We start from the raw sequence: 14,044 nt of genomic DNA on the forward strand, positions 1-14,044 counted from the left end.
ATGGATAAAAAAAAAAAAAAAAAAAAACTCATCTCCCCGACCTTATATATAGTACTGTGTTCTGCATTATGCACATGAGACAGCACCGTGTTCCTCCATCAGGCACCACAAGGGAGGATCATAGGGTGAGAATATGTATTAAGTGTTTCACCTTAAATGCTAGCCATGGGCCTCATGGTATACTGACAAAACTGGAACAAATAAACATGTTTGTTTGAAGTCAAAACTGTGTAATCATAGCAGTGCACCTCAGCTTATTTGGTGGGTAATTTCTGGATATAACCATAATAAATTATTTAAAAAAAAAAAACAAACAGAAAAACACCAAACCAGTCAGACTGCGCGCTACGCACTGCCTGCTCCCCCTCTCCTCTCTTGTCTCTCTTCCCTCACAGCCCATTTTCTATTTTTTTCTATCCAAATGCCTTTTGCTGCCCCAAGTGGTGGAAAATGAAACTGCAGGCCATTTTTCAAGAAATAGATGGGTGATGAAAATACAATCAAAAATGGATACACTTGAAAATGTTTGTATGTTTGAAAATTCATGTCGGATGTTTATAATACAAGGTGCAAGTGTACGTAGCCGGATCTTATTCTGTACCAAGGTACAGGTATATCAACTGTTTTAATTAAGGGCAAAACAGCAGAGTGCAGATGAAATTTAAGACTGAAAGCTGGTCTCCTTAAGCACTTTGTCACAAGCTGTGCTGAGCTTTCCCTTTCAATATTAGACAATAGGAGGTAGGGCACTGCAGCAGGACCTCTTCTGTTGCTCCAGATGCAACTGCTTAAAAGCAAAATCTTCAAACTGAACTTAACCTGCTGCTACAAACACAAAGATAAGGGTCAAGGTCCATGTTTTACTGCGGTTTGTTGTCCACTGAGAGCTATCACTAATTTCATTCTCGTACAATTGTGATTTCTATTGCATTTCTTGTTCCCTGTTTAGAGCAACAGTGGCGGTTCCGTAGTGTCCCCGGGTACAGTACTGCAGTATAGAAAAACAGGAGGTTGCTGCTTTCATTACTCTGTGCAGGTCAAAGAGTGAAGGCAGCAGGTGCTCTGTGATAATTTAGTTTTATTTGAACGTAACTGTTCCCCAGACTTCAACAGCCCCAATGTGTTTTTATTAGGTAATTTGTTTTTATTGCATTCACTGGTCGGCGGAGAGCAGCAATCCATTTTACTAAATGAAAGGCTGCTGCCTGTCAACTTCTATGATTTAAGTACTTCTCCTTGGCTGTGCAATAGCAATACACTGGCAGTAAGCTTCTGCATCGCCTTTTATAGTACCCAAAAAATATGTGCCAAATAGTTAAAAGCACACAAGTAAGGTCTAAACGGCACTTGCATAGGAGAGGAACCAATTTTTGACCCTGAAACATCAGCTACTACAAATATTTCTCAACACTATTCTTAAAACTACTCTGCTGAACACAGGTGTATTTAATAAGGACAAGTTGTTTAAGCAATGAGAAGCAGGTGAGTTCTGTTAAATTTCGATGTGCTGTTTGGAATAAAAAATATTACTTCCAACACATTCATATTCTTTTAGTAATTTATTCTCTTATTTCTTTTTTTACGCCAAGGGATGCATCCTTGAACATAACCATGGCTGTACTCAAATCTCTGTTATGCCTTTGTGTCCTATGGCTCCTAAGATGGAGAACTTGGAAGCAGCACGGCCATTAATTGAGGCCAGTTGTAAAGTGATGGACATGCCTGGAACCCGAAAGGCCACAATTCCAGGCTTTTTTTTTAATGCAGAACAAAAGGGAACATGGGAGCCTGTATCTGGTTAATGTCTCAAACAGCTTTTTCCACACATCTTTCTGTGTTGGAGATGGCAGTCAAGTCCTCCACTTGGGCCCATCAGGAATTTTTACTGCAGTTCCCACCATGTTTCCACAGAGGAGAATGGCAGCTGGGGCAATGCTGGCAAAGCCCATCTGCCTGCCCATCAGCTCTCCCGCTGTGGCAACTCAAAATGGAAGATGAAACCGTACTGTGAGATCCCGGGGCCTGGGCTCTTGGGGCAGCTCTCATTTCGTGTGGTTGACAGAGATGCGAGTTGATTTATCCGCAGCTCCAAAGAGGATCACGCTCTGACAGGACATTGCAATGCTTTTGTCCACAGAAAAAAGCCCGGATGAATGCAAATGTTCCTCCGCCTCCTTCAGAACCCGTGTTTCACCCCTCTGGAGGTTCATGGGAACAATTAGGGTCATTAGTCACCTGCTGCCTGTCTTATGCGAAAAATCCATGTATCAAAATGTAGTTATTCCTCATAGGTCAACTAGTAGCACTGTGAGCTGGAAGCTGTTGGTTTAAATCCCAAGAGGAACCTTGCTATAGTGCTCATGATCAAGATGCTTAATATGAATTGCTCCAGGAAAGCATCATACTGTATAAATATGAAGGTCACCTCTTATTAAAAACATGGGCTGAGCAATCGTAACTTTGTCGTGCCTGATCCTGAAATGAGTTTAGATGAAATCCACATATTCCTGTGTCTTCCTATACAGGTGGTCCCCGACTTACAAAGGGGTTACGTTTCGCGAAACGCATCATAAGTCAAAAATGCACTTAATACACCTAATACACACCTCTGAGTGACAGACTGGGAGATGCAGATCACTGCCGCTGCTCAACAGTGCAAGAGAGTATCGCTCCACATATTGCTTGTTGAGGAAAAAATCAAAATTCAAAGTATGGTTTCTACTGAATGTCTATCGCCAGCTCACCATCATAAAGTTGGAAAAAATCGTAAGTCGAACCATCGTAAATTGGGGACCACCTGTATATATCCACACAATCCTATATCTTGAAGCTCATGTGATTCCACAAAATTTCCCCCCACTGTCATTTTCTAATATCCTGGCATTCCAGTTAAAAAACAAAGGGAGAAATTATTCCAAAAATTAATAATCAAAATTACAGCGATTATATGTCTTGGAAGATAAAGTAAATCAGCTGAATTAGCATTTGCAAACCATCAGTTGCTGCAGTACCTGGTGGTAGATCTGTACAGGCCTGTCATGGACACAGGGTGTACCCTGTTTAGCCTAGTGCCCTGTGCTTCCGGGATAGACTCCAGACCATGTGTCCCTGCTTTAGGAAAAGCAATTAATTATTAGTAGTGATTAGTGTGGGGGGCACGGTGGTGCAGCAGGCTTGGCTGGGTCCAACTCTCTTGCGGGTCTGGGGTTCGAGTCCCGCTTGGGGTGCCTTGTGATGGACTGGCGTCCCGTCCTGGGTGTGTCCCCTCCCCCTCCAGCCTTACACCCTGTGTTGCCGAGTTCGGCTCTGGCTCACCGTGACCCCACTTGGGACAAGTGATTTTGGTTAGTATGTGTGTGTGAAGGCCTAGTTTTGTTTAACATACATAGCATAAAAAAGCAGCAATGAAAACATCTTTGACATAATAAGCAGAATAACCGACAGATTGTATGAAGTGGTTAAAGTGAGGACTCAGAACAAACTCCTGTCCGTCACAGACAGTGACTCTCTCCCTCTGCACACCAGTTTATCTATCTATCTATCTATCTATATAACAGCTGCATTTTGCACTTTCTGTCTTCCAGGCTGCTAGTGAGACAGAGCTGAAGGGTCTCCAACCTAACACTGCATATAAGGTCCAAATCCAAGCCATTGCCTACTGGGGTCAGAAGCGTTTAAAGAGTGCCAAGTCACAGTTGACCTTCATCACAGCACCTGCAGGTATTCTGCTTCTCATTTCTCCCTCTCCAGACAGGTTTTGTGTAGGAAATTTGTCTTTGGAGAATATATGTATCAGCATAAAGTAAATTGTTACCTGTGATATTCAGTGCCACTATTCAACTTCTCTTCTTTCTTTTTCACTAGTGCAATACATGCAATGCACTCTGTGCAACAATAACCAGTAAACTACAAATAAGATGTTGCTATCTAAAGATGGAATCCAGGAAATGCATCATCAGCTATGTTACAGTAGACAGACCTGAAACACATTAGATGGGCATTTATATTCACATTGAAATTAAATGTCTATTAATGCCTTTCCCAGTTAAAAACTTCACCTCGGATAAAAATACAAGGATAATGTCCGAATATTTAATTTCAATGATAATTTACTCAAACTGACTTTAAGATAAACAAGAACTGTAACTGTATCCTAAAAGAAATTGTACAAGGCACAGAAGACATGCTTGTACAGGGGTCAAACTCCCAAGTCTGGCGTTATTAAGATGACACTTTAACCAATTCTACTAAGCAGCCACAAAATATCCACTAAACTCAATAAAAAGAAAGTCACAGATTTTAAAAAAAAAAACTAACTTGTCAAAAAATAAGAGCCAGAGGAAAAAAAATAATTGTTTCCAGGTGCTGTTGATAAAATGCAAATTAGCGGACACAACTTTAACAGTTTACAACTGTTGATATGACATTTGTAAGTACTTCTGGAGTCTCATTTTATTGCAGTAGGATTAAATTTGTCCCTTCCTTTGAAAAGTAATGCATGGAGCTGTAAAGAATTAGTCTTTTTGAAGAACAGGCCACTAGGTTGTATCAGATCCCTTCACAAGATTGTAAGTAGTTCAGATTAAACCATGGGACCCCCCTATAGTCGTGCCTTCCTTCAGAGTAGGACTCAGCCTTTGCTTTACATCTCGCCCATTGGAAGCCTTGCAGTACCACTTGAAACAGAGGAGTTCTTCTGTTTTTGTTCATGCTTTTAATTATGCTGCATAAGTTTACATTTATTTAGCAAATGCTTTTCTCCAAAGCGACTTACAATGGATACTATATTGTGTTATCAGCCCACACACCTTATTCATTTACACTGCTAGATACACTGCTTACAATGGGTCACTCATCCATACATCAGTGGAACACACCCTCTCTGTCACTCACACAGTATGGGTGAACATGAACAGCATGTCTTTGGACTGTGGGAGGAAACCCACACAGACACAGGGAGAACATGCAAGCTCCACCCAGACTGAACCCACATCCTGTCACACCACCCAGGTGCTGTGAGACAGCAGTGCTACTTACTGTGGCGCCCTGAAATTGTTGGCTTATTCTCCTGCGCCCACTGTGCGTCAGAGACCTAGACACACTGGGAATTGCCAGCCCCAGGTCACACATACACACACACACGCACACACATTTTCTGAACCGCTTGTCCCATACGGGGTCACGGGGAACCGGAGCCTACCCGGCAACACAGGGCGTAAGGCCGGAGGGGGAGGGGACACACCCAGGACAGGACGCCAGTCCGTCGCAAGGCACCCCAAGCGGAACTCGAATCCCAGACCCACCGGAGAGCAGGACCCGATCCAACCCACTGCACCACCGCGCCCCCACGGAAGTCATTACATTTTTCACAATTGGGTTCTGTTCTGCTTTCTTAAATCAGCACCTGTTGAGCCCCGCATCACTGATAGACCGTCATTTTGTCAACGCATTCACATTTATTTATTGAGGAGACGCTTCTCCACAAAGCAACATACAATGATGACTGAGCAGCATATAGGTGATATTTATACCCAAGGTGGAATATAGTGTTAGATACATTGCACTAAAGACACAATGGGTAATTCGGTATATTCGATTTCAGTATATTTTCATGCATACAGTTTGTAAAAGAACTGTGACTATAAGAAGGAAGCTCATACTGGACTCTCGCTTGGTCCTACAGCCCAGACTCTGCCCATCAGGTGGATGGCACTGATGTTGTTCTCACGCATGGATGCTCTGGGTGTTGGATTCTTGGTTACTGCCTTAATACATATCATGCAGGTTACTGCTTACATGCATTACAGAATGTTTTGCGCACCCGTATCCACCAGCCCATATTGTTACCATCCTTGTCAATACTCAGCGACCTGTCTGCAGTATGTTTCTTGGGTGGTCAGCCAGTCAGCTGGAAGGCCCTAGAAATGAATTAAATGTAATATAAGTAATTAAAAATGAAAAATTTAGAATAAGTCCCTGTAGACTCAAGGCATGTTCTGGTCTGTGCTGGAGTTCTTATTCTTCCAACCAGATCTCAGCTGTTAAGCATTTTCAGACTTTTTTAATTATTATAATTGCCTGCATCAGGACATGTAATTGTTTTTGTCTTCAGATACAACTTTAAGCATATCTACATTTTCTAACAGTTGCACGCATTGCATCTGGCACAGAACAGACTGTCTTATTAGTGCTCCCCTTTCATTGTACCTATTTCCCACACACTTCACAGGCCGTTTTCCACAGCTGGGTCTCCGTGGGGTAGGTAGGATTTCATTCAGGATGAATTCCATGTGGCCGCATTATAGCAAAGCCCCTGGATTTAGGAGCACAGTGCTTGTTGTTAGATTGAAGATCTAAACAAGATGCTTCCAACCTAACTATTAAGTTAGGCAGCGTCTTTGAATCTAGGTCCTTTGGGTATTCAGTCTGACAGTCAGTTACATTTTCCACATTAATAATTTGTTTGTGTGTGTGTGTGTGTGTGTGTGTGTGTTACTGTTTCCATTAGCAGGTCCTGCAGACAGGCCAGGCCAAGGTCAGGACACCAGAGAGGTTTCCAATGAACTGCCCTCTTCTCGATCTCGAACCAGCACCCTGCGTCTGGAGGCAGCAGCCCCCCACTACCACAATGACCAGTTGCAAGTCAAAGTGTTCTGGAAAAAAGGGCTCCAAGGCATGGTCTCTCGGCTGACACATAGGGTTGACTGTGGGAGGGTTGTAGGGAGCTTGTGGAAGGCAGATGAGCGTGGTCGGTATATCTGTGCCTTGCCAGCACTTGTTCTTTGTGTACAAGAATCTCCCAGATGTCTTCTGGGTGACCCACAACTATTCCATATATTGCTTCCATCCTACCACTATTCAGGGGTTTAATGATTAATCATTTCTCGATCAGGTGGAACAGAAAAAATACAGTCATCCCGCATTCGGGTTAAGAGAATTCAAATTTATGAGGAGTTTCATTTATTTCCCCCACTTTGGTTTACAATGCGGTGATTTGCATTTAAGAGGACCAAATCTGGATTTTGCATGCCTTCCAAAATCAGGGAGGCATGAGACCAAAGCCACCACTGTGTCTTCAACACAGTTACAGTTTGGCTTCTTGCTGTGTTAGGATTTATCCAAGGTGGATAAGCCTCTATTACTCCAAATTTGCTAGTTTAACCTGTTGTAATCTTGGTAATCAAGGCCATCATTGGAACTGTCCAAACCATCTTACAGTGTAAGTGGGGCTTTATTTGTATTGTGTTCATTGATTTCTTTTGTCTGTACTCTTCTGTATTTTTTTTAACCTTAAAAGTTGAACATTGAATATCTCTGTATATCTATATATATATATATATATATATATATATAAAATCTGTGAGTGTTTAAGTGTATGGTACATAACAACTAAGGAAGAGCTGAATGAACACTGGTCGGCAGCCATACGCTGTTATAGAGTAATTAATGAAGAACAAGTGCTTTCTTATGCTGTGTTGCAAAAACTAATGTTAAATATTAAAGTGACTGTCCATTTTAATGGGATTTGGTGATGCTTTAGTGTAAATGAGTATCAGTTTTAAGGCACAGGGGCACAATTTTTTATCATTGAAACTAATTAGCTTTTAAGTTTTGGGAATTCACCTTGAGAGGGTTTTCCAGGAACAAATTACCTTTGCAAGGTAGGGGAAGACTATGTGTATGGAATGGCTGGGGGTCCCCAATCAGAGGTCTGGAAGTAGGGGTCACGGATGGACCCAAAGTTCCAGAGGTCTCCATTAGTGGTCCTGGCAGGCAGAAGTGTCTATAGGGTTTCTGCTTTTCTCAGCAACTGCAAACCTCCATCCTGAGAGAGACACCTAAATTAGCTTAATTGGGGTAATAAGTAGTTCAAACGAGGGCTTAATTGCTCATGAGATATGAAAACCTTCAAGTGATGCGGCTCTCCTAAACTGGGGATAGAATGGCAGTGCAGTAGATCCCGGTGCAGTAGATCCATGTGTGGTGTGATGGCTGTCCTAGTCAACTTGGACACACCACCTGTCCTGGGTTCTGTTTTTGAAGGGGAAAAATTCACAAGCTTTTAATGGCCTGAGTCAGAGCCCAGACCTTGCAGCAAAGGCTTTTACACACTTTTGAGTGCTTTATACATTTATGAAAAAGTATTTTCTCGATTCGCAGTTCCCTGCAAGTACTATTCCTGGCAACTTCAGGGCATTTGGGGAAAGTGTTCTGTTTAAACCACGAAACAACATAAATAATTGTGTCTGATTTACTGTTATCTCTCAGAGAAAGAATGAAAAAAGTGGGGAACATATTTAATAATATCAATATGGTTCATAAATGAAAAGCACATGTGCTGGAGCAGGATCTGTTGGATTGAGGCAACCTGGAACTCTGAGGGAGATATATTTGCTTAGAGATGTAATGTTGCTTGGATACAGCACAGGAGTAGAGAGGAATCTGTCTTCTGAATAAAAAGAACATTTTAAGTATTAATGCAGTTAGCATGGAATGCCTTCAGAACCAAAATGACAAGTTGTGTAGTTTACCTCACTTAGATGTTGGATTTCAATGTCAGTCACAGTATTTTTCATTCTTTGTCCGCAAGGAGCTTCGAAGGACTCCGCCAAGTACCTGCTAAGGTGGTACCCTGACGTGTGTGCTCACAATATGACCAAGGCGGAAAGAAACGCCACCGTACAGGTAGGCCACGTTGCTTTGTGCGCTCTCGTGGAGCGTTATACAGTAGTCAGTAAGTGGCTGCGGATTTTTTTTTTCCCCAGCTCAGAAAACCCTTGCTTCAAATAACTCTCTCAAACTTGTAAATAACAGTGCAAGGAAAAGGCCTTAGGATGTGTTAACGTTCTGTGCAAGGAGAATACCCTGTTGTTGGGGATCTGTCATGGTATCCACTGTAGAAAGATGGCTTGGGATTATACTGGAATATGTGTCCCAGGACCAGGGGAGGAGCATGGGGGTTACGGAGGGTGTGGAGTGCCTTCCAGAAAATGTTCTGCAGTTGCTTTCTCTCTGGATAAAATTCTAAAGTTTAAAATTATTTGTAATTAATACTGCATTTTGAGTTAAAATTACTCATATTAATTGCTTATTAATGAAATATGCATCCATACCTAAATGAATGGCTGTCATTTGCTCATTGCTGCGCAGTCTTTGGATGGGAGGCGTAAACATGAGGTTCATTTTCAGGCGAGGTGTGAAGGAAAAAGGTTAAGAATCCCAGCCCTAGACTGTTTACACTTACATTATTCATATAGCAGACACTTTTCTCCAAAGTGATCTACATCTCATAGAAAATACAATATGTGCATTACTTTAGGAGAAAGAGAGACTTAGATGCCAACACGTGATTCTGAAGTCCAGTCAGTTAGTTAGTTTCTTTCCACCATATGAACCAATGTTCATCACACGAGTAGCTGCATGAAACTTTATCTGAATATCGATGACTCCTTCCAGGTAGGATTTTCTTTAAACATTTATGTATATATATATATAAACACACACACACACACACACACAGTCTGAACCGCTTGTCCCATACAGGGTCGCGGGGAGCTAGAGCCTAACCTGGCAACACAGGGCGTAGGGCTGGAGGGAGAGGGGACACACCCAGGACAGGACACCAGTCCATCAAAAGGCACCCCAAGGGGGACTTGAACCCCAGGACCCAGTCTAACCCACTGTGCCACCACGCCCCCCTTTTATATATAAACATATACTGTTAACTGGTCTGTTAAATTAAAAGCGTGATGTCTGTCAGAAAGGGTGGGAGCCTGTCCAGGTATCTATTGGCTCTGACACATGAACCGTATTGATATGCAAAAAAAAGGTCTGTATCTGAGATGTGCGTGTGCTTGAATCTGAGCTGAAAATATTCAGAGCTGAGTCTTTTTTTGTCGCGTTCTGGTTGTTGTTCAAGTTGCTTGGTTGTGCTGAAAAATGAATAAATATATCGGCCATAGTTAAAAATGCTACAGCTGCATCACGCAGTTTTTATGTGGCGTGTGCATTTGATTAGAAATGCTGAGAACACACTGAAAAATGACACAAATCCCCGTGGCTGTGTGGTTCTGGATCATTACTGTAAACATCAGTCATCTAACAGGGTCGGACCCCTGTGTAACTCGCTGAACGTGAGCCCTCCTGGGCAAAGACTGCCGCTCTGGTTTGGACTTCTCCAGTAACCAGAAAAGCTGAGAGAAACTTTATATTGTTTAATAAACATAGGAATGTGCCTTATTGAATACATTCGCAACGGGGTGTCTCGAAGTGGGCAGCTCTTTTCATTAAGGAATCGACACGTACCGCGACCGCAGAGGGGTCTCGGGTTTGGAAACCGCGGCGGGTTTTATTTTGGGATTTCACAGAGATCGGGCCCCTGCTACCAACTTGTTAAAACTGCCGCGTTGGGATGAAGCACCTGCGTGAGGTTCACGGCCCCTCGGAGTGTCGGAGATGCGTCCGATGTCTGCTGGCGCCGCGCAGGTGGACCGGCGCGAGAGCCGAGTCGCGCGTCTCCGCGGCCCTTCGCGTTGAGCTGACGGCTCACCGAACGAAGCCGTGCAGGCACCTCTACCTGTGAGCATATGACACACGTATGAAAGAAATGTGGTCCCGCTGTCCTCTTCTGGATGCGTTCACATTTTTCCTCTGCTTTCCTTTGCATTCTTCGCGTCCTTTTCCCCACACGCTTCTAATGCTCTCTCTCTGTCTGCTCTCCAGCATTTTTGTTTTTCTAAGGCTTTCAATTGCATAATTTATTTTCCCTTTTCCTCTCTCAAAGGGAACACATTTTGTTATTACCGGCCTGCTGTTCGCCTGTAAATACCGGGTGCTGGTTAGGCCCTTGTTCGGGCCCGGTGAAAGGTCGGAGGCCGTGACCTCGGTGACCACGCCGCCGTGCGCGGCCCTGAAGGCCATGGGGGTGACATCTCTGTCCTGTACCCAGGAAGGTAAGAAGCGCTTCCCCGAAACTCCGTTTGACGTCAGAACTTACGTTTCTGCTTGTATTCTCTCGAAGCTCCGTGGTGCTGTTGAGCAATCAGTATGTAATGTGTAAGTACAATAAATACGCTGTTGTCTCGGAAACTGAGGGCGGCGGCCAAAGCGTGACACGCTCAGCACATGTGGTGATGATGTGAAAATCCGTGCACGTTTTTTTTTTTTGAGGGCAGTTTTTCAGCTGAATTGTTTCATGTCCATCTTTTGTCTTCTCTGTCCAAGAGCACCCCTCCGTGGCCAGGAAGGTTCTCCTGCGTCCAGAAAAGCTGAGGGCGTCCTTCCGCTCTGAGAACGGCAGCCTGCAGGGAGTGTTCAGCTGGCAGGTGTCCCATGCTGCCCCGGGCCAGAACTCCGTCACCGGCTTCCAGTTCTCCTGGGCTCAAGTGTCCCGGAGGGGTGGTACCAGTAGTGCCCCCAACGCGCTGGTCTCCCAGACACAGATCCTGGGTCCCGTAAGTGTCACTTCCACGGCGGGAGGTAAACCACACCATCTGTACCTTACCTCACCATATCTTCTTCAATGTCACGTGCTTTCCTCCACTCTTTCAGCTCTCTCTGATGTTCCACTGAGCCACAATTTAACCTGTGTAACCTTGCCAAGTTCCTGAAACGTTATAACATGTCTGTATGTAATTTAATGTCTTTATACTGGATGCAAAGTAAAGACGCTTGGGTTATGATAACAAAACAAGACGTCACACTGTCAGTTTCGTCCCAGATTTTCCTGCTGCTTGACAGGACGGTAGCACAGCAGTGCCTTTGTGGTCCAGTAAGAAGCCTGCTCTTTCCCAGAGGTGTGCGTACGTGTGTAAGTTGTGTCTCTGCGGCGCAGGAGCAGCACTCCCTGGCGGTAGATGGCCTACAGCCGGACAACACGTACAAAGTGCAGGTGCAAGTGCTGTCCGCAGGGGGCACCGGGCCTGCTGTGGCAAAGACCGTACACACCCCCAGGCTCGAGAGTCCACTGCTATGAGGTATAGATACACACACACACACACCACTCCTGTGTATAATGTGTACTTGGCGTGGCACACAGCAGCTGTCACACGTGATGATATTGTCATTTTCCAAATTTTATTGGAATCACACAGCATTTATTTTCTTATGTTTTATTAACTTGAAATAACATGCAACATTCAAAAGTATCTGGCCACTTTCAGTTGGACATCTGGACACTTTCAGTGTCTTTGAAAAAACTATATGGTATAAGAAATACTGTTGCTTTTTAACATTTTTATTAACTTTGAACTACATTAAAATTAGAACTAATTTTAAATTACTGAAAATAATACTTCTCTACAAAGTCAAATTTAATGCCACCTGTTGAATGTGCAGCATTTGCCAACTTGTTATTGATCACCAACACTGAAGAACACCAGACAAGAACTGTAAACACAATGGAAGCCATCTGAATTATTCTGACTCCATATTCTTAACTCTTACTCTGTTTGCGTGTGTTTTATTCACAGCCAGTATGTTTGCAGAAACACAGGTGATGGTAGCTGCACAACAAATAAGCATTTGTAAATTGATAAATGAAGAAAATACGATTTTAATGAACAAACAGAAAAGTGTTCTTATCTTTGAAAATTTGTATCTGATTGTTCATAACATGAGGATCCGGTATATATTATTACAATTAAAGTATGTAGCAGTCCCATAGTGTAATGCCTGAAAAATAATTCACAACAATTGAAAAACAGCCCATTATGGTGTTGAGGTTGAGTGAATCGTTTAATTCTTCATCAGTTTTTAGAGTCAAACTCAAAGTCGATGGGATATCTTTCAGTGGTCTGTGTTGATGTCTCTACAAGTTTGTTACCAATTTGACATTATAAATTAAATTGTAGTATCTTTTAGACTATTTATTAAAAGTAAGCCAGAAACGTGTCGTTGAAATCCATCTAAAACTGACAACCGGCAAGCACATACATTTTGCTTGTGTTTTGCTGGTGTTTATCAGCGATGCACTCTGGATTCATTACTTTTTTGCCATATATTACATTTTTGTGCATTTATACCTAATAATGCTTCTCAATCCTCATAATAGGGGAACATCCAAGTGTCATTGGAAATGTGCGGCTTCTCATTGGTGCTACGATTTCACTTAATTACAAGCCTCTTTTATTCTGTTTTCCAGGAACGCTATTCCATATTTCATCATCGTCATTGGCCATACAAGTCTGTATGAAAGTAATTCGATATATAATTTAACCATATTTTTTACATGTGTGAAAGACAGTTACAGCACTGATGTACTGAGTAGTTCCAGTGTACTCTGCTGTTGGCAGTGATTCATGTACTTGAAATGTTTTAAAGGAACTCCATACAAACCTATTAATGACTTAAAGTCATATGATTCATATTTTGTTTTGGGATGTTATGCCATAAGTTACTTCAAATCCCTAATTATCATCAGTGAACTAAATCTGTGTAATCTCTGGTGTGTCTATTTATTGTGTTGCTGTTACACACGTGTTAGAGGATGTGCTCGGTGGACACGGGCGCGGAGTTTCGGACTGCACCCGTGCTCCAGGCTTTGTCGCGGTTATGAGGCAGCTGCTGCGAGGACACTCTGACCTTGCGGACGAGGAAACCACAAAGGACACCAGCAAAAAGGGCGGAAGCCATTTATTTCTGTCACGTTTATAGGTCCGTCGTTGCCAGGCTCGTCCTTACGCAGCACTAGCGCTTACAGTCCAAGTCCAGACTGAGAACTACCTGTGAAGGCTGATCACATCTATTATTTTATGTAATCTTACAATTTGCTCTATTATATATATATATGTGTAAATATTGAATTTGTTGTGTAACTGTTGAACATCAACATAAATAAAGTTGAAATAAAAAAGTGTTTGTGTTATTGTTAAAACTAATACTTTGTGTGCGTGTGTGTGTTGATGTGTTATTGTTTAAAACTAATATTTATTTGTGTGTGTGTGTGTGTGTGTGTGTGTGTGTGTGTGTGTGTGTGTGTGTGTGTGTGTGTGTGGAACCCATGACAGCCTGCAGACAACCTCCTGTAGGCTTCGAAAAAAAAGTC

General features: G+C 42.8%; 1 protein-coding gene across 5 annotated transcripts in view; it reads left to right on the forward strand.

Annotated features, from left to right (window-relative positions):
- The window catches only part of LOC108939370 (anosmin-1-like), a 58,453-nt gene extending 44,975 nt beyond the window's left edge, over positions 1-13,478 (forward strand). For 3 of the 5 annotated variants that reach the window (XM_029248934.1, XM_029248925.1, XM_029248935.1), the window contains 5 exons: positions 3,585-3,720; positions 6,509-6,673; positions 8,591-8,685; positions 10,784-10,952; positions 11,224-11,826. In XM_029248934.1, coding sequence (XP_029104767.1) covers positions 3,585-3,720; positions 6,509-6,673; positions 8,591-8,685; positions 10,784-10,952; positions 11,224-11,609 — 951 coding nt within the window. In that variant the 3' untranslated portion in view covers positions 11,610-11,826. The other 2 variants (XM_029248932.1, XM_029248929.1) reach the window with 2 other exon arrangements.
- Positions 13,479-14,044: the final 566 nt, after the last annotated feature.

This window comes from Scleropages formosus, chromosome 2 (genome assembly GCF_900964775.1).
Source record: "Scleropages formosus chromosome 2, fSclFor1.1, whole genome shotgun sequence".
Classification (NCBI taxonomy): domain Eukaryota; kingdom Metazoa; phylum Chordata; class Actinopteri; order Osteoglossiformes; family Osteoglossidae; genus Scleropages; species Scleropages formosus.